The 20,372-nt window shown below is 43.0% G+C and overlaps 1 protein-coding gene across 32 annotated transcripts in view; it reads right to left on the reverse strand.

Moving 5' to 3' along the window:
* Positions 1 to 20,372, reverse strand: part of KCNMA1 (potassium calcium-activated channel subfamily M alpha 1) — a 702,509-nt gene that overhangs the window by 269,986 nt on the left and 412,151 nt on the right. For 31 of the 32 annotated variants that reach the window (XM_057506035.1, XM_057506055.1, XM_057506052.1 and 28 more), the window contains exons 4-5: positions 9,722 to 9,815; positions 8,808 to 8,919 (exon numbers count right to left, since the gene is read on the reverse strand). In XM_057506035.1, coding sequence (XP_057362018.1) covers positions 8,808 to 8,919; positions 9,722 to 9,815 — 206 coding nt within the window. Of the gene's footprint in view, positions 1 to 8,807; positions 8,920 to 9,721; positions 9,816 to 17,757; positions 17,865 to 18,584; positions 18,650 to 20,372 lie in introns of those variants that run through there. The other variant, XM_057506050.1, reaches the window with a different exon arrangement.

Genomic DNA, 20,372 nt, shown 5'->3' on the forward strand with positions numbered 1-20,372 from the left:
ATAGTTGGAAGCTATATATAAGTGATTCTCATCCTGTCTGCACTTTAGATGCAGTTGGGGCACATTAAACAATGCTGAGCCCAGGTTACCACCTCCCAACCCAGAGACTCTGATTTAATTGTTTGTAGGTTTGGCCTGGACATCATGAGTTTTAAAAGTTCTCTGGGGGATTCTAATGGACATCCAAATTTGAGAACCAACCCAGTATTATCTAGGACAGTGGCTCTTAAAATTGGGTGAACATCAGGATCACCAGGAGGGCTCGTATAGCAGATTGCTGCACCAAACTCAGGGAGTTTCTGATTCCTTGAGTCTATGCTGGGTTGAAATAATCTGCATTCCTAACAAGTCTTCAGGTGACACAGGTGCTGCTGGTCTGGGAACCACACTTTGAGAACCACCAGCCTTATAATTTTAAAAGCATAGGCTCCAGAATCAGGCTGACCTGGGCTGAGTCCTGGGTCCACCATTCACTACCTGGGAAAGTAACCTAATCCCTAAACCACAGCTCCATAAATGGCAAAATCAGGCTAAAGGTATCTACTCATCAGGCATCTGTGAATATTAACTGAGATAATGCCTGAGATGCTGACTCCAGTGTCTGCTCTTAATAAGCAACCATAAATATTCATTATTATCCTTATTGTGTGAAGACTCATTCATTCGCTCAGTAAGTACAACCATATGTGCAAGGCACTGTTGCAGGAACTGGGGACACAGCGAAAAAACAAGACAGTGAAGGTTCCTGCCACACTGCTGTCATGGAACTTGGATTCTATCTGATAGCATAAAACAGACTGGTTATTTTGCTCTTACAGCACTAGTCAAAGAGCAAAGGAAAAAAGATCAGGAAGGAATTCAATCCAACTGGGGGAATGGGAAAATGTCATACAGGAGGTGGAGTTGGGGCTGTGTATCAAGGGGGAGAGGAATGCCAACCAGAGAGGCAGGGCAGAAATTCACCCCTGACTCAATGCAAGGGAAGACACAGGGGGCCAGATGCAACTAGCAGCCTGGTGGACCTGGGGCAGGAAATCTATGGAGAAGGGGAGGCTGGGAGTCAGAGCTGTGTTCCTGGAGAAGCCCAAGAGGGGCTCCCTCCACTCTCTGGCCAAAACACACTCTGTTTTTATATTGTTTTGTGTTTAAATCTCAATACACTGAAAATCACTAATGTCAGGAAATGGAAACCAGCCAAAGGCTTTCACTCTTGATTACCCTTACCAAATGCAGAGGATAGTCAGCCTAAGATCCAGATATTAACTTCACCTCACCTGCTCAGGGAGTAGCCTTGAAGCCAGACGCCCTGTGAAGTGGATCAACAACAGAGAGACTCCAGAGGCTACAGCTGATCTCTAAAGAATGACCACTAAAAGGCAAACAGGGTGTTCTGACCCCAAACATTGCTCTCCTTGGGAAAACAGGGACATACCATCACCACCTGCTCACCTCATTAGCACTCTAAAATTCCAGTTTCTCTGCTCTTCGAATACACACCAAAAAAAAAAAAAGCCAGAAAGCAATGAGTTCCAAGGAAAGAGGGCTTTGGAGAAGGAGATAATGCAGACCTAACATGTTCCCCTCAGTTGCTGCAGCCACATAGGAAGGGACACGCAGACTTCAAGGTGACTTGGCTTAAGAGCCACGGACAACAGGTACATCTATCTAGTAGTTCACCTGTTCCCAAGAAAAAGAAAGAAAAAATAACACTACATGGAAATGAGGAGAGGGGGGGTCTCGGGTCCAAACAAGATTTCTTCCTGCAGATAGAATGGAGGTCCCTGTGGCCAGGATTCTCACCTGGCCCTGGTTGGCTCGCTCACTACATGCATGTGGGCAATACATTGCTATTGACTCCATATAAAGAGTTCCACCCAGTGCTCTGGGTGACACGGTGGCATGGCTGCAAGGCTGTGGGAGAGGAGAGCAGAGGCTGGAGTGGTGGCAGTGCCAAGGACAGAGGCCCAGAGGATGGCTGTGCAGGCAGAGGGCCCAGAGGACGGCTGTGTGGGCAGAGGGGCCCAGAGGCAGAGACTGGCTTGCTGCATGCAGACTCGCTCTGAGTGAACAAGATTTTAGTGACTGACCTGCCACCGTGAAAATAAAGTTGGGTATAACCCTTTCACCCCAAGAACATTATACTGTCATTTCTTTGGTCACACTGAATCCATAGTGAGCTTGCCTGGGGCTGAGAGTCATTGGCAAGACACCTCCCATACAGGCTGGAAATGATGCAGGGTATGGAGGGCCCTGAATGCCTCCTAGAGCTTCTGGACTCCAAAAGGCTGTGCAGAACCACCATTAGAACACGAGTGTGGGTCCCAACTCTAACTCTTCCTGGCTCTCTGACTTTGGGCAAATTACTTAACCCCTCTGAGCCTCAGTTTCCTTTTTGGCAAAATGGGAACAATAATATTAATACCCCTTTTGGTAGGCAGAAGAGTGATCGCCCAGAAATGTGCATAGTAATCCTGTCAATATGGTATCTTCACAGGGCAAAAGGCAATTAAAGTAGCAGACAAATTAAGGTTGCTAATCAGCTAACTTTAAGATGGGGAGATCAGCCTGGATTGTCCAGGTGGGTCCCTGATGTAATCACAGTCCTTAAAAGGAGAAGAGGGAGGCAGAAAAAAGACAGAGGTGATGACAGAGAGCAAGGTCAGTGAGATGCAGCGTGAGAAGAACGCAACCCATTATCACTGGCTTTGAGGAAAGAAGAGGGGGCTGTGAGCAGAGGAATGTGGGAGGCCTTGGAAGCTGGAAAAGCAAGGAATTGGAATCCCTACAGCTTCCAGAAAGGCACACCGTCCTGAAGATACTTGCATCTTAGTCCAGAGAGACCTGTGTCAGCTCCTAGCCTACAGAACTATAAGATAATAAATTTGTGTTGTTTTCAGGCACTCTACTTGAGACAGTTTGCAGCAAGAGGAAACCAGTACATCCCTCTGGCAGGGCTGTGAGGCTGGGGCCTGCACACAGAAAGGACACTTTCTTACCTAGGGTATTATCATTCGTGGGCACTGGCTGCCCTCCACACACACGGCAGGCTCGGCTCCCTCCCCTCAGGAACGTGCAGCCTCCATTCTGCCCGTCTCCCTTCTTCCTGTCTCCAGGTCACCACGAGCCTCAGCTGAGCCCCGGCCTCTCAGAAACCCCTGGCACTCCTCTGCCCACACGAGCTCTTTCTCCTGTGAGCTCCCACAGCCCTTACAGCCCGTACCTGGCAATTTCGGACGTAATTACACAGCGGGTAGTGTTGCCTTCTGTTGCTGCGTGTGTGTTTATTTTGGTTCCAAAACTAAATTGAAACCTTGGTCTCAAACAGGACTATGTTTTGTCCTTTTGTTGTTGTTTTTAAGGACCTGTACTTTTTTTTACAATCCTGTTTTTATCACCTTTTGACACAAAAAGGGACTGCCTAAGGCATATATTTATAAACAGATATATTAAATCATTTTAATTGTCTTGTGGCTGGACACGAACTCATTTTTCTATTTTTTAGCAGTCTGCTGATCGGTCTAAAGTCTAAGGTCCAAGGCCAGGTCTAACACAGGCTAGAGAACCAAGTTTCAAGTTTTTCTTTTTTTTTAAGTGAAATATAGTTAATAGGCGATATGATACTGGTTTCAGGTGTATAGCATAGAGATTTGACAACTATATACATTACTAAATGCGCACCCTGATAGGTGTAGTTGCCATCTCAGCTAGTTTTTCAAGCACAGTTCAACGACTGTGACTCCTTACCATCCCGACTTCATCAGCGAAGAGGGCCTGCTGTTGGCAATCATAGTAAGGCTAGAAAAGAGGGAGATCAAGCATGTTCCTCTCACCCCAGGGCTGAGCACACAGTAAGTGCTCAACAAAAAATGGTTGGATGACTAAGTGAGTGCATTATTATTTTTCTCTACTCTCTACTTTTAACTACACAAGATGACTCTCAACGAAACACATAAATAAACACAAAGAAGGTATGGCCCATTGACCTATGAGGGCGCAGGGGCTGAGGGGAGAGATAAAGTTCCCAAGAGAATGAGACAAACAGATAAAAGAGCTCTCCCCAGAGCATGTTATAAAGTCTCAAAATAAGAATCATCTCTCATTTCAAGGTACATTTATTTTTGTGAGGTAGGACAAGGAATTTTTGAGAAAAACAAAAATGAATAAGCTGGTGTGTGGGAACATGAATTAAAATAAGCAGCGACTAGCTGCCTGCCGACGTGGATGTCCTCATGTCCCGCTGCCTTATTTTTGGTTCCATTCTGGTTTGTTTTCTTCCCTGGCACTTTAGGATATGATGGGTAGGTTAGAGAGGGAGGCTGGGGTTGATCATTAAGCTTGTCCTGGTACAAGGTACTTAGCTCACATTACCTCGCTGAATCCCCACCACAACCCCAGGTGGTGAGTGCTATTCTTATCCCCATTAGGCAGGTGAGAAAACTGAGCAGGAGACAGGTAAAGCGACCTTGCTCCAGGAGATGGATGAGCAAGCGGCTGAACCAAGAAGCGAGCTGAGCTGGTGGAGCCCAGAGCTCGGCTCTGGCCCGCTCTGCTCTATTGCCTGAGGGTGTGCAGAAGCCCCCAGGCTCTCTCCAAGGCACAGCAGGTCTGATCTCCATGCTGCTAAGGTATCCTGGCCTCAGGAGACACCACGCTGGCTCTACGTGTTTCCCTGGCCCTGGCAACTCTAGAAACTGGAGGCGGGCAAGGAGGAGTGGGAAGGAAAAGAGGAGACGGGAGGATGTATGTTCTTAAATAAGACCTCTTCCCCTCCCTCCCTGCCAGCCTGAAGTGAAGCCCTCTGTGAGTAAGAAGAGATGGAAGGGCACCAACACAAAGCGGCAAAACCAGCTAAGTCATCCCACCCAGGCCTCAAAACCCCAAATCTAAAGGTAGGGACGGAGGCAGAACAGAGCATGAGTATGGACGTAAAGTCAGAACAAACCTGGGACAAGTCACCCCTTCCGCCACTCCCAGGCTATGTGACCCTGGACATCGTCACCCTTTCTGAGCCTTAGTTTCCTTATCTGCAAAATGGGAAAAATAGTTCTCCTAGCTCAGAGGTTTGAGTACTAAGTGAGTTCATGTAAGGAGCTTATCAAAGTGCCTGGCACATAGTAGAACTGGAATAAATATAAACTGTGACTGTTACTACATTGTCAAAAGCACAAAGATAACAATGAAATCCAGGAAATAAATACTACACTATGCAACCATGTATTAACAATCAGAAACCAAATCTAGGGTGGATTATGCCCTGGGAGAGGTAAGGGCAGGGGGCAAGGTGTTCATTTTGGTTTTTATCCCCTGTGGTGCCGGCTCAGCACAGCCCTCTGTCTCCTGTGGGCAGGAGAACTGGGATGGACCTCAGTTTCCTGCACTTACCCCAAACGCCAGCCAGGAGAGGCAGTACCTTTGCATTTTCCAAAAGGAGCATAGCACTTCCTGAAATGCCCCATTTCATGGGACTGTTCCTTCTACTCTGTAAGTCCATACCTCGCGGGAATGTGCATTTTATCTTTGGCAGCTCATTGGTACAATAATTGTTGCACGATGTAATAATCCATGTATTAAATCAGACACAGGGACCTTCCTGAAATATTATTTTACTGGATTCTCTTCCATAATAGGCAGACTAGTTTTGGATCTCACCCACAGGGCTTAGTTACCAAAAACCAAAAGCATTTCATTAAAGGGGCTTTCTGCTACAAGAGAGAGAGGCTATTTGTTGTTATTCTTTCATTGCCTGAAATAATATTGTTGGTCTACATTTTCAATTTCACCAGCACTGATGCTTCCTAGCACACTATATAATTTACTTTTTTATTAGGTTTGTTTTTCTTTCCTGTCCCTCCCCCACTGCAATTTCAGAGGGTAAGACATTGTCTGTTTTATTCACTGTTTTTCCTTATCATCTGAAAAAGTGCCTGGCATATAGTAGGTGCTTAGTAAGTATTGTTCAATTAATGAACAAACTGAAGTAAATTTTAGACCTTTTTTTTTAAAAAAAATCACAGCTAATGGGGGGAGTCTAGTAACCATAATGTTGCTCATGTAATAGTACATTAATGATACCAAAATATAAATAAACAAACAAATAAATAAGCAAGGTGCAGAAAAAAAAAATCACAGCTGATGCAAAAGTGTGTCTCATTACTCTTCCCTTTCCTTTTTTTTCCCCTTTTTCTTTTTGCTCTGATAGATTTTCACTAGATCAGAACATCTGAAAACCAGGATTAAATCATGCATGAAAAGCCATGGATTTTTAACACATTCTCCTGACACTAAGGGGAACATTTCACTCCAGCAAGGAGATGGCTCCACACCCTTGCCTGGGGTGAGACCTTCTGGCTGGAGAAGAGGGATGTCTGCACCCCAGTCATGAAGGGGGCTCCCCAATCAGCTATGACCACAACAGACCAAGACAGATGGACCCTGACAACAACTCGATCCATGAAGCAGGAGACCTCATAGGGAGCATGAGGATGGTAATTTAGTCCAAACCTCCCATTTTCAGATGGGAAAACTTAGGGTCCAGAAAAGCACAGCGGTTGTTCAAGGGCACAGAGTAATTAGAGAACAGCCAGAAACAGAAGGCAGATTACTTTCCTCCTTTCTTTCCTCTTTCCTTTTTTTTTTCCTCTCTCCTTTTTTTTTCCTCTCTCTCCCTCCCTCCCTCCCTTGCTCTTTCTTCATACCTTGTCTATTTGTTCGGTGGCTTTTCGGGGGGGGGGGGGGTGACACAGGGTTGGGGGAGTGGTTATTCACAACAGAATGCTTGAGAAACAGCCCTGGCTGGCAGCCCATGTGTAGTTTTGACTCAGGAATACTGGTGATTTATTTTCGCTAACTTCCCAGTCCTGCCCAACAATCTAGATCCCAAATTTTCCCAAATTTCCCAGTAATAATGCAAGGGTCTTAGAGACTTTTGGAGCTGAAAGAACCTTAGAAATCATGGAGCCCAACCTTTATTTAACATTTGAAAGACAATAGGCTGAGTGAAGAAAAGTGAGCTCCCTTGGTCACAAAGTCATTTAACAGCTAAGCTGAGGCAGCCTGAAGCCTTGGTCCTAAGCACATTTAGGTCACACTGAGGATGCTTCCTGGATTTGTGTGTGACTCTGATGGTCTCATCATACTGGCTAGAAAGCCCAATCTAAGCAAGCACATCTCAGATCAAGAAAGAAAACATTTCCATTGAGCAAGTGAATATAATTCTAATAAGAAAACTAGAAGAAAATAGAATCCTTATAGGATATACACATACACATAGAGGCACACACATATGTATGTGTGTATATGATTATTATATACATTATATATAAAAGATGCTTATTTTTAAAATATTAGACACTAGGTATATAATAAATTCACAGTGCTAGCAAGGAAATCAAAACTTATTGCTAGTGCAGCATACCTTGACACAGTATTTTTGAAAAGTTATCCATCAATATCTATATCAACTAAAATATACATATTCTTTAATCCATCAAGTCCTCTTCCAGGAACATGGAACTATCTATAAAATTGAATTGTAAAAATATGTGGATGAAGGTATTTATTAAACCATTTTTTTATAGTAGAAAAAGAAAACCAGGTGGTCCATCACTAGGGTTATAGCTGCATGAACTGTGATACAACTTATGAAACTTTATTTAACTGTCATAAAATGAATAGCTATAGAGATGAAGGGATGTCCACCATTTACTAGTTATTAAGAAAACCAAATTATAGTGCTCTCTGATGGATACAATTATTTCGCACAGGGACCCCCTCCTCTACAGCACTATTATATGTACACAGCCATGTTTGTTTGTGGTGGAATAGCATGAAAGGAAGATGTCGAAGCCTGTTAACACTGAGCATCCCAGGAAGAAGGCAGTGATGGATGCAGGGTGAAGAGATGATTAATAACTTCTTTACACATCTTTGAATGTTGATACAGACTACAATACATATATATATTACTTTGAAAAAATTAGGTTCAGATAAAAAATTTCTAAAAATAAAGACAGAAAAAACCCACAAATAGTCTTTTGAGTCCCATTTCTGCCTCCCTTCTACCCCTATAGGCCACGGCAGCAGGAATATTCTGAGAAAAGTATTCAGAAAAGAGAACCTCAAAGCTATCTCTCCAAGTCTTTAGCTGCCATGACCACCCTCTGCGCTCGCTACTTTTCCCACCAAATTGTCTCAGTTCTGATACAGGAAGTGACCTGCCAAGCAGAGACAGGAAGTGACATGCTGAACAGAGACAGGAAATGAGATGTGAACACAGAATTTTAATACAGGCTTGATCTCCCTTGAGGTGATGGGTGACCCATGATGCTTTATTTTATCCTGCCTTACAAAGAAAGTCGTAACTATGAATAAACCATGCAGGACTCACTCCTCATAAAATTAAGAACAGATAGAAGCTAACTTCAGCAGGCAGGCCTCCTGGGACACTTGAACCAGCTACTTGGAAAGTTAGCCTTGTCCCCATGGGCTTCATTGTCCAGTTCTAACTCCAAGTTGAATGAAAAGTGATAGCACCATGAACACAGAGGTGCTGGCTCTGACAGTGATGACCACTAGGCTTCCACAAGGATAAAAACTGCATTATCTGCAGCACTGATGTGCAAACCCCTCTGGGATAGTGCTCCAAAGAGAACTGTCACCATCAGCTTGTAGGACCCCAAGAGTTGTTCCCATTAATGCACAAAACTTTCTTTCTGTAAGGACAGCCCAACCCTCGGACGCACCCTAGATTCTATATTTCAGCCACGGCTCAGGAACCTGTAAGAAGAAAGGAAGAGAGATTGACTTACCAAGCCAACTTCTGTTCAAGTACACAGACACGAACACTGGGGGGACTGTGAAGAAATCTACTACAGAGTTCACTTCTAGCCAGAACCACAGCTTGTCATTGGCTGCAATAAACTGGGGAAAAGAAAAGAGAAAAGAGAAAGAAAAAATGAGGAGCTTAATGATGGCATTCTAACTAGTCTCCTTTGCCAAAGGGTATGTTTTTGTTTTTCATGGGGGCCTGGAGGGACCTAATATGTTATTCTCATATCTACACCAATCACATGCTACTTTAGTCTTAGAATTCAGATACAGAGCCTTTTCCAGAGAGTGGCTATATGCGGTTAGCTTTAGAGAAAGACCAGACAGTATATTTTTCTGTAGTTTTCAATAGCATCATAGAGAAGTTTGAGTAATCTCACCCCTATTAGACCCTCTAATGTAAATATAACTGCAACTAAAGCATATATATGCATTCATTCACACACACACACATAAGCAGGGTCTAGTATAAATCCCCCAAGCCCCAAATTCTGCCAATCTTCCCCCTCAATTCAACCTTCATAGTTGTTTTCTCACAGCTAAGTGAGCACTAATAAACATAACTCCTAGAGTAGAAGGTAGGTTTTTTTCCTATTTAAGTTAACAGTACATTCAGGTTCGAATAGAGAGATGAGAAACAGCCAGTCAATAGAGATATTAATAATTATTTCAATCTCTATTTCTGCCCCTTGGAACAAAATTCACATGGACTTCAGAAAAATGCTGAGTTGAGGAAAGGTTTCTCTCACAGACTGAAAATCAGAATGTGAGTCTGTTGTGTCCCCTGGAAACATGGGGCTTCATCTTGCTTGTGAGAGACGCTGCTGGGGGACGGTCCCTGGGTGCACGGCTTGCGTGCCCCACCGTGACACTGAGCAGTGCTGCTCAAACTTACCCGCAGGCCAAAGTAGAGAAGGAAGAACACGTTGAAAGCCATGTCGATCTGTAATGTGAAATCTTTGTAGAAATTCTGGCAGGATTCTATTGGGCTAGTAGACAGGGAGAAGAAAAGCAAGAGGTAAATGGCGAGCATCGTCAGGTCTCCCACAGTGCCGTGTGGTGGTGGTGCTCGGGGCAGACAACAAAATGAACATCCCAAAATAAAACCTTTGGTCTTTCTACCCCCTGTGATAATCAAGCAAGCATTGCCAAGGGGGTCTTTCCATTCAATTATTCAGTCTTTTGGGTTTTTCAAATTTGTTTTTATAATTTTATACACACACACACATATATTTATACTATTTTTATCATCATTCAACAGCTGAGCCAAGAATCTAAAGTGGATCATGCAGACACCTTGAAGAAAGGACAAGCAGGGGAGACCACCAAATTCCTTAGTTTCATATTAACCCTTAAAGAGCTGACTTTTTCCTTCAGAGGACACGTACCAAACATCCCAGGCAAGCTGTGGAGGCGAGGATCCTGGTTGATGTTCTGGCTAGACTAGGTATGGGCTGTATGTGTAGCACGCTGACACAGGAAAAGCAGCATTGTCCCACCAGTAAAATTCAAGACCTTTAAGCCCAAATGTTGAAGCAGTACTCTAAGGGTTAATTTCTCTTTTTCTGGCATGCAGGGTAACTGGCTTTGTGTGTGTCAAGCAGCCAATGCGAAACCCCACCACACTCTACTCTAAGAGTAGGCAGCTCCGAAGGGGACCACTATACAAACTGGTGCATGGCTTCCCCGTGCTTTCCCATGTCAAACTGATCAAAGGATCAGAGTGTAAGTTTTGTGCTGGGTGGGAAGCAGGAAGGCCTCACAAGCATCTCAAAACAGTGAATGAAAATTCATAGTTTACTGTTATCTGTAAGCAAATGGTAACACTCAGGCCAAGAACAGAAAGAAGGTGAGGTGAGGGAAAGGGGAGGGAAATGGGGAGAAGCAAAAATACTTTCCCCAGATGGGAAGCAATGTGGACCCCCAGGCCAGTGCAGGGCCAACTTAAGAAGTGCAGGATGGAGGGTTCCCCGAGTATCACCACTTTGGAAATCACTGTGTGCAATACCAGTTAGTATAGTGGTACTTCCGTGAGGACAATGCTTGGGTGTTCAACAGGCAGGAATCTGCGCAGTACGGGATTGCAGGGCCCACTCAGAGGCATGGTGGGCCCGTCTGTGGGACTCTCGGGTCACATTACATGCATCAGATTTATGCATTCTCCATCTCTGTTACAAGTCAGACATGCCCTGGTCATCTCCCAAATTACAAATATGTGGAGAAACCTCCAGACAAGCATTAAGAGTAATGTACATTTGCATTTACAAACTAAGCGGACTGAACAAAAAACAAACACTGAAAGACCGTTCTTTTATAAAGGAAAAGACAACTGCTCATGATAGTTACTGGTGGAGTTATTAGTAGCATATTTGGGGGTCCTGTGAGTACCTAGCTCCCATTTATTCCCTACGGTAGGGAAGTGGGAGGACAGATGGCATGGAACTTGCTTAGTCTGATGCTGAAAAGCGACAGAGCAAAAGAAGCTAAGCAACCCAGTCTGCCACTGCTCTTTGCCTGCTCTCTTATACAAGTCATTTAAATGAAAAAAGGAAAATCTAGGCTCAGAGTTAGTAAGTTAGTACGTCACATTTCTGTAATTCCTAAACCATGACAGTGTTTTGTTTCATTCCAACATGACCCACAGGTGTCAGAGTTTTTAGCTATTCTAGGTGCAGTGACAAGAATTACATGAACTAGGTTGACCAGAAATCCACTGCAGATTCCAAGGGATGAAGAGACAATGCATCTCTGTAGTATGTAAGCCACTGGTGTGAGGTACTACTTAAGATTAGGTGGTGTGTGTGGGTGTGTGTGGGTGTGTGAGAGAGAGAGAGTGTGCAAAGGAGTGAGGATGGGGAGCTCTGTTAGTAAATATTGCGCTCATGTCTTCACTGGTGCCAGCAGCCACTTAGCTGTGCATTATAAACTTGTATTCATCGAGCTTGATGTGCACACAGTCAAGGGGACAAAGAGAAAGTCTTGGTTCCCAAGTCTATCATGGTAAATCCACTCTCACTTCACTAAGGCTAAACAAGAACCTTACTGTTGGGCTCATGATAGTTACTGGTAGAGTTATTGGTAGCATAGTTGGGGGTCCTGTGGGTACCTAACTCCTATTTATTCCATAGCCTATGTGGTTAAATTAGTAATAACCTTGAAGTACATCTAGCAGGAAAAGTATTTGCTAGGTTGTGGAAGAGAATGGAATAGCGAGGGAAGAGATGTTAGGCCAGGACCACTGAGGATATTTCGGTTCAATATAAATGGAAGCAGATGTTCAGAAGAGTATAAGGGAGCAGGTTGTAGCGACTTCTCTCCATTGTTCCTTGTCATTTCTGCTGCTCCACGCTATATTGCCCATACCCAACGGCAACAGTGAGAGGGCCTGATGCTCAAGGACACAATTGAAAAATATACCTCAGCAGTACCTCTGATTCACAGAGAACAACACACAAACCACAATAGGCTTTTTCTCTAGTCCTCCTTTCAAAAAAATTAGAAATGATTTAATCATTGCTTCATATCATTCCTTGAGTCCTAGATTTGAGCTGAAATTATAAAGGGAGTAAATCGTGCTGCTGGTGCTGGCAGTTTTTCCTGTGGCTGCAGGTCCCCAATAATATGAACACACTCTGCTGAGAAGGAGGAGGAGAACAGAAGCAGGGAACTGGGACAGAAGGACACCAGCCCCTGGAAGCCGGGTAGTGATCAGACCTTCCCAGCTTACTCCTGATTGCCGTGAGAGTCTGAGGAGAAAAGTCCTGCCTGGTATTCTTAAGTGGCAACAGAACTGTTTATCTGGATCACCTCCAAGGTAAATCCTCCAAGGGCCATTAGTCCATGGACTCACACAACCAGAGACCACAGGGCGGATATTTTAAAGTCCCATCATTTCATTCCTCAAATGGAAACACCCTGCAGAGAAGTTCACTGATCTTATAATAAGAAAATACATAATCCAACAGCAAAAGGTTGGCCATGGCAGTCAGAATTTATTTTCCTCCCAAAGAGACTTTATGTTAATGATCAACGCTCACTGTAGGATGGAGAATGAAATATAGAGTTCTCTTCCTTTTTGTATCAAATAGGAGCATGCCTTGTCTAGATGCATGGAAGTTTCAAGAGCTGGAAGAGAAATCACTTATTTTAACCACAAAGGAAGGTGATTCTGGATTACACACCTAAATGGGGATTGCCATTCTGATGAGGCATGCCCCCGTAAGAGTGGGCTTTGTATGGACATACATTGCCAATAGTAAAAAAGAAGTGGAGTTTTAAAACTAAACTAAGGACACTGGTTCTGATCCTGGTAGTAGAAAACTGGCTTTACCTAATTGTTCTTGTTTAACTAATGGCTTCCTAATTGGAGGATACAAGATACTTGGTAAACTAATGACCTATTCATTCCTTATCTCACACAGTCCATGGATCAAGTATGATACTAAAACTCTAGGCAAATTTAGTGTTTTGGCCAGGACTCTGAGACTGGGGCACCCTCAAAGGAACCTCAATAAAGAGCTGCTTCTTATGGGACAGAAGTTCAAGTGCAGGACAGAGGTTGAAATAAAAACTCTTGTTTCCTCTTGACCATCAAATAAGCATATCCTCAGTATGTAGAGGTCTCTATAGAGGAAAATGAAACTCGCCCAAAGTGGGAAATATCTCTCTTTCTTCATCTGTTTAACAATACGATACCCAATGAAGGCCCATGATGAGAAGATCTGACCATCCTTCCTAAAGACGGACTTAAGAACTTATTTTTCAAAGCATGAGGCATGCAATGGCTACCCAGGCCTTTGTTCAAAGGGCAGGGGGCTAAGGACAAATTCTCATTTCCAGCAGTTGTTCCTTTGGATGTCTGCATCATCTCCAAGAGGGAAGTAATTGCCCTCTCTTCTCAGCCTGGTGCTTTCTGAAATCTGTTTCCTAACTCCCTGAGTCTGTGTGTCCAACCCAGTGAAGCTATTTCTCCAGGACAATGGTTTTCAAAACTTAGCATGCATCTGGAGGGCTACTTAGAACATTGGTGGGTCCCACCAACCAGAGTTTCTGGTTTAGTAGGTCTAGGATGGGGCCCTGAGAATTTCCATTGCTAACAATTTCCCAGATGTTCCTCTGCAGACCCAGTTTTTTGAGAACCACTGCTCCAGAAGAACTTTCTTGCAACCACATGCTAATTACAGGTGTTGCTGCTTGATAAGATTCCCATTCAGACCTGAACAGAGATGATTCAGCGTTTGAGCCTGTCCCCAGTAACCAGCTGCATACCACTTAACTAATTGCTGAGATCAAGGGGTTGAACATAAATTTTCAGTTTCAGATGTGAACACAGGGGAAAAATTTAAGACCATACAGGAAGTATGACTATGTATGCTTCACTAATAACATTCCTATTAACAGAGAGGGCATGAGGAGCACATTTTTAGTTTAAGATTAAAAGGAAAATTGGTGAAATATAGAGGGGGAGAGGTTATGGAGACCATCATTTATTTAGAGATAAAAAGTGTTAAGGAGGAACAAGAATAGCAAACATCCAAGATTTAATAAATAGATGCCTGAGAAGGGAAGAGATGAGCTGAGGAACAAAACAGCACTTTGTGAAATAATTTCCAACATTTAAATTCTCCTCGTTCTTGTGGCTCATCCTTTTTTTAAATTGAATGGAGCCTTCTCAATTCCCACCAGGAGTACGGACCCCCAGAGTTCAGGCCCACAGCACTGCAGTCATGAATCATTACAATAAATTTCATGATTCCAGACTCTTCTCCCAGTCTCACCTCTGCATTGTGGCCAGATTAATTTAATTAAAAGATGTCGTTCATCTGCCATCATGGTTCCCTTCTGCCTCTTACATCAATTCTAGGCCTGGCTGTGAAGAACCTGAAACGCCAGCCTCACCACCTCTCCCATTATGTTTTCTACTGTGCTCCAGGCTAAGCTCTTTGCTTCTGTGAGCTTGTGCCTTCATTCTTTCGTGAATGTGCCACATGTATTCCTAATTCTAAATCTATGCTTTTTCTGTGGTCTCTTCAAATGCTCCTTCCTCTTTGTGTTCAAACCTTTGGCAGATTTCAAGGCCAACAGGAATATGCGGCTCAGCAAATCTCTTGGGCCTTCACTGATATCTCCCATCTCTGAATTCCTATAACATTAGGAGCAAGGAATTCTAACCTGTCTCATACTGTTGACTCTTACTCAATTCAATATCACCATACCCAGCAATAGTATAGAGTTTATACATACTATTACATTTGGTCCTCACAGCTTGGCAAAAAATAGATACTTTGTTATAATCCCTGTTTTGCAAACGGAGAAGCAGAGGCTCAGAAACCTACCCAAGATCATGTAACTAAGTGGTGAAGGTGGGACAGAGACCCAGTATTCTTTCTGCCATACCACTTTACCCCAGATGAATTGCAACAATCTTGGAGTGGTAAAAGAAGCATAAGATGTAATATCCGCTATCCACAGAGACTGGCATGAAGCTTATGCAAAAACAATGGGAGTTGACAGATTTATGGAGGAGGTAAAACTGCCCTAGGAGAAATGCATGTGTTTGTTGGTGGTCTGGGAAATTTCAGAAATAGCTGACCTGTCCCACCTGTGTCTAATCCTGCTCTGTAATGACTGTATTGTGGGACATTACTAATCCCCGGGAGTCCTTCCTGAGACTCTGAGTGGTAGTGGCATCATGGAGCCTGACCCCATTTGCTGAAGGTAAGTTCCACTGCTTATGGAAGAATAACTCCTAGTTCTCCATCTGCTTAAAGATGGGTGACCCTCAAGATGCCCTAATTTCCCCTCAGTCTCTCATATTCTAGCAGAACAAGAATGAACAAAGTAATGGGTATTTAAATAATTTGAACACTTCTAATTATGGACCAGGCAATAAGTTTTGCATCCATCCTATTCCATCAAAATATAGAAAATGATGGCATCATATAGTCATGGGTAGTACAGAACCTATCTGCAACCAAAAGGGAAAAAATCAAAGTGACTGAGGTTTTCCTAGTAATGTCTGGATATAGTGGATAAGCAAAACGCCTCAGGTTTCCTGCATACAAAACAGGAGTAAAGCACCTGGCTCATCAGAATATGAGACCAAGACATATTAAAAGGGACCCAAGTCTTTGCAGTGTACTCCAAATTAGAAATCATTGTTATTATTCATATAATTTTAGGTTTCAGAAAAATATCTTGCCAGCTAATAGCAATAGCCACTTAGTGTGAATGGCATGATACTAAGTAATCATGGAGAATGCAGTAATCTTTACGGAGACCATTGTCTTCTAATCTGGACAGTATCCCAGGATTGCCCAGGAATTAGACTGATCAAAACTAAAGGTTTTTTATCCTTAGCTTTTCTTAGTGCCCCCATTATAATTACCTTGCAGAGTTATGTACTTGAGAGCTTATCTTTCCAATGTTGGTGATTTAGGTCTTGACAGTGGGTGGGGAATATATTCAGTAAAATGGTAGTATTTATTAGTTCTACCATATAGAAGCAAGACTCTTCTGTTCGCTATCATTATGACTTTATCCCAGAACATCTTGGAGTAGTTATCTTCTAAGAGGTTGTTATCATTGGTGGGTCAGTTTGTGTTTAACCGTTAATCAATTCTAATGATACTAACACCAAAATGGGCCTTTTGTTTTATCTTAAAACACTTCTCCTTAACCTTGCAATGGTTCTAATGTGAATAGAAAACACTTTTGTTACTCGGCAGTATTGATCTATCATGATCCCAAGCCAGCCAGTTAAATGGCTTTGTTGGGAAGTCTTCAGGGTTTGTGTCAATAAGTCTATTCATCTTCCTGCCAGCAGCAGGCTTCTAATTATGCCTCTGCTCAGTTGATAAGATGTGATCCAATAGCCACAAACATATGCCTCATTGGGGTCACATTAAAATGAATTAGAACAAATGGAGAGGTGATACGGAAACCTGCATTACTCTTTGGAATCCTATGTACTCTGTCTTCTTGAGTATTGAGGGATAAGGGGAATCCTGGAACAACCAGAAAGGTAGATTTCAGAGCAGTCTTATGGCTCAGGGTGTCTACCTGAATAATTAGTCCTGATAATTACACATCCTTCTCAGAGACAAAGAAAATGACACAAACTGCTGATGGAGAGAATAAAATACGTCAGTTCCTTACACACTGGATTTCTCAATGAAACACACAGATTTGTTTTCATGAAACTCAGATGGTAAAATCCCTGTCAGTTTCTTATGGAGTACTTCTAAATGTTCTCAGAAGACTTCAATATCATATCTGAGTTTGGAATCTCCTTTGTATCTTCATTCCATCTTTTCACCCACTAACGCACCCAAATAAGTAAATCAAAAGAAAATGTGGGCATTGCAAGTTGACTTCAAGAGCAATTAGCAGTTAGGTAGTTTTAGAATCTGATAGAAGAGTTAAAAATCTCAACTCTCTCCCTTACTAGGTGTATAATCATGGGAAAATAATTTGACCTCTCCAAGCCTAGGTTCCCTCACCTGTAAACTGCAGATTAGGATACAAACATCAAAGGCTGTTGTAAGGATGAAATTGGGCAATGGGTAAAGACTAAGCACTGAACATGTGATAGTTATTTTTCAAACTAAGGTAATAACAACAGTGGTAATAAGAACTGTAGAAGAATGCCAAACAAGGCAATCATGCAAATAACCAAAAAGTAATAGAATCAATTATTTCACACTTATTTTTTTAAATATGTCTAGTTGATTGCCTCCTTACCAGGTGCTGCAGTGTAACTCAAATGCCTGATTGGATGTGCAGAAAACTAACATCTGGTATGATTCTGTGTATTCAACCATTAAAGGTGGGTAATATTAAAAGAGAAACATTGGGAAAATTATATTTTCATAAAAGCAGCTACACGGTCTCGTAAATACTAAATAATTAAACAAGATTTCCTCATAGAGAAAGCCAAGAGTCACTTTAATGAATGACCACAAGAGGTTGTGTATTCTTCTTTTCCCGGGTCTTCAGCAAGGAGAGAGCTTCATTTGCCTGGTTGGCTTAGCACGGATCTGGAGGGAAGGCAGAGGGAGGAACCATTCATATTTCTTCTAAATATCTCTTCCAATTCTACGTCCATAAGATTATGTATTTCTTCACTGTTGGACTCCTGGAATGATGTCCAAGACAAGCTACCCACTAATACTTGTTTTCTGCAGCTTGTCCACAGACTACAATTATTTCAATCATAGTTGTTACCAGAGTAGAATTAGTGTTCATATTTGCCAGCAACTTTTATGTAATAAATCAGAGTTAAAGTACTACATAAAAAGATCTTGCCAAATGAGTACTACACTTCAGTTTTCACTGAACTGCCTGAGGAATCATGACTGACTGCTTCTTATTCTGTCATTTCCATATCTCCACTGACTCTAGCCATCTCTTTTTTTTTACTAACTCTTATTTCCCTGCTAGAGGGATGTGATGGACTAGATAACCAAACAGCACTTCAAGCATATACACTCACTCACTGATATTACAAAACAGACAGAGTTCCTCAAGGGCAGGCTCAGTGGGCCATGTACAGGTTTGGGTGGTACATGTGGGTGGGCAGACACGGGCATGTATCTACAGCCTTCCAGCACAAATCTATGCCCTCTACCCAATCCCAACCTTACTCTGGGACCATCCACAAAACAGGATAGGTTGAGTGAGGAAATTAGAAATAGGGAGAAGGGGAAAGAGAAAAAGTCCCAGGTCCAAATGGAAAGCAAGGAACCCAGACACAATACCTGGCACGGGGAGCAGTGTGTCTAGCCCTGTAGGCATCCTCCTCTCATGCCTATGAGACTTAGACCTGTGGAAGCAAGAATGGGCATTCATCCTACCACCACCTTCTGCCTGCTGGACATTAAATGCTGCCATGCATCTGTTAAGAGACCCATAAATAATTGTCTATCTAGTAATAACCACGCGGCAGCTCTGAGACTGGGGGGAACAATTGCCAGGTGTCACTGTTTCCGAAGGAGAGAGCAACCACAAGCATGAAGCCTGGGGCCGCAGTTTCAAGGCACTTTCAGCTCAAGCCTTCCCAAATAAGAAGCTCCGGTAATTTCACAAAGAATGCTAGAGGCTCCTAACAAAAATCAAGAACCTTCTATTTACAAAGACTGGCCGGGTATGGCCAGGTTGAGCAGGTGGGTTAGGATTCTCACAGTATTAGCTTTCAAATCCTTGTGGGACCTCTTAGGGCTTCTACTGGGTTCAGACTTCAGAGTTCTTCTGTTTGAGCCTTCTTCTCCAGAGGCGTTTGCCTTGGATTCTTCTAGGCATTCCCTGGTCACCTCACTAGTCTTCTATTCAGCTTATGTCCTATGCCCCCATCCTGTCCTCCTCCCTGGCTTTAATGTAATCCTGACACACCTGGACAACCTGACCTTGTCAATGCCCCCTTACTATGGATCTATCTGCAAGGACTTTAAGTGCAGAGGCCAAACAACTGACTCTACAACCAAGCTCAGCCTGCTCTGGGTCCAGACTGGCAGTCTCATCAGCTGGGGGTAATGAGGGTGCACGACACAGACACCTTTCCTGTTCTCTTCCATAAACTCCAAATTCTGCCAGCAGCCTAAGAGATCTATTACAGTCTCAACACTTCTATCTCCCAGCCACATCGGGGCCCAAGCACACAGTGGTACAGCATACAGTCCCCTCAGTGGTCTCACTTCAAGAGCTAGAATCACAGGGATTTCCAGTGCTGATGACCTGCCTGGTACCATTTTGGGAGGCCTGAAGGCATCTGGGAGAAAAAAATAATTATGTAAAGAAACAGCTGTTTCATTTACCTGCTATTCCACTTGGAAGAACAAAAAATACTGCCACATAACAAATACACTCACCACCAGGATACCAGCGTTCCAAAGTTAAAAGTTACATATGAACTTGCATGGGAGGCTAAAGGACAATTCTGATAGCTTTTCCTGAGGTTACTGTTTTGTTGAGAACATTTTTTTTGAAGGAGGCATAGAGAAAGACCTGGTATAAGTCTTTCTGACATCTGGCATAGAAAACAAGTATACCTTTATTACACAAGGGAGAAAAATAACTGGCTTAGCTCTGTCTTGGGCCGACAGCAGAGGGGTGGAGGTTTTGTAAGTATTCCTATTTAGGAGTTTTGTTGAGAGCCCAGCAGCCTCACAGCCAAAAAGGAGAGTCTGAGATGTTGCTGATTAGGAGTCATGAGTCTGCTGAGCGCAAAGCCGGAGTCACTCCTTAGGAATGCTATGAGCGACCTGGGCCGTGGAGACCAACACCGCCACAGAAAACCAGATGGGACAGCTTACCTTTAGGAACAAATTACCATTGTTCACAGGGAATGTGGTAATGACTTGCCAAATCCTATGATTATGCCATCATATCTTCAAGCGTACACTCTTTATTTTCTTCTTAACTACTTGTTAGGAAAGTAACTTATCTCCTGGAGCATCTCTTTTCTTTTCTTTTTTTTATGATTATTCGTTTGATTTTTATACATGATTTATATGTGAATCCCAGATTTCTCCCTTATTGTTATTATTATA

Source organism: Manis pentadactyla, chromosome 8 (genome assembly GCF_030020395.1).
Source record: "Manis pentadactyla isolate mManPen7 chromosome 8, mManPen7.hap1, whole genome shotgun sequence".
NCBI classification, from domain to species: Eukaryota; Metazoa; Chordata; class Mammalia; order Pholidota; family Manidae; genus Manis; species Manis pentadactyla.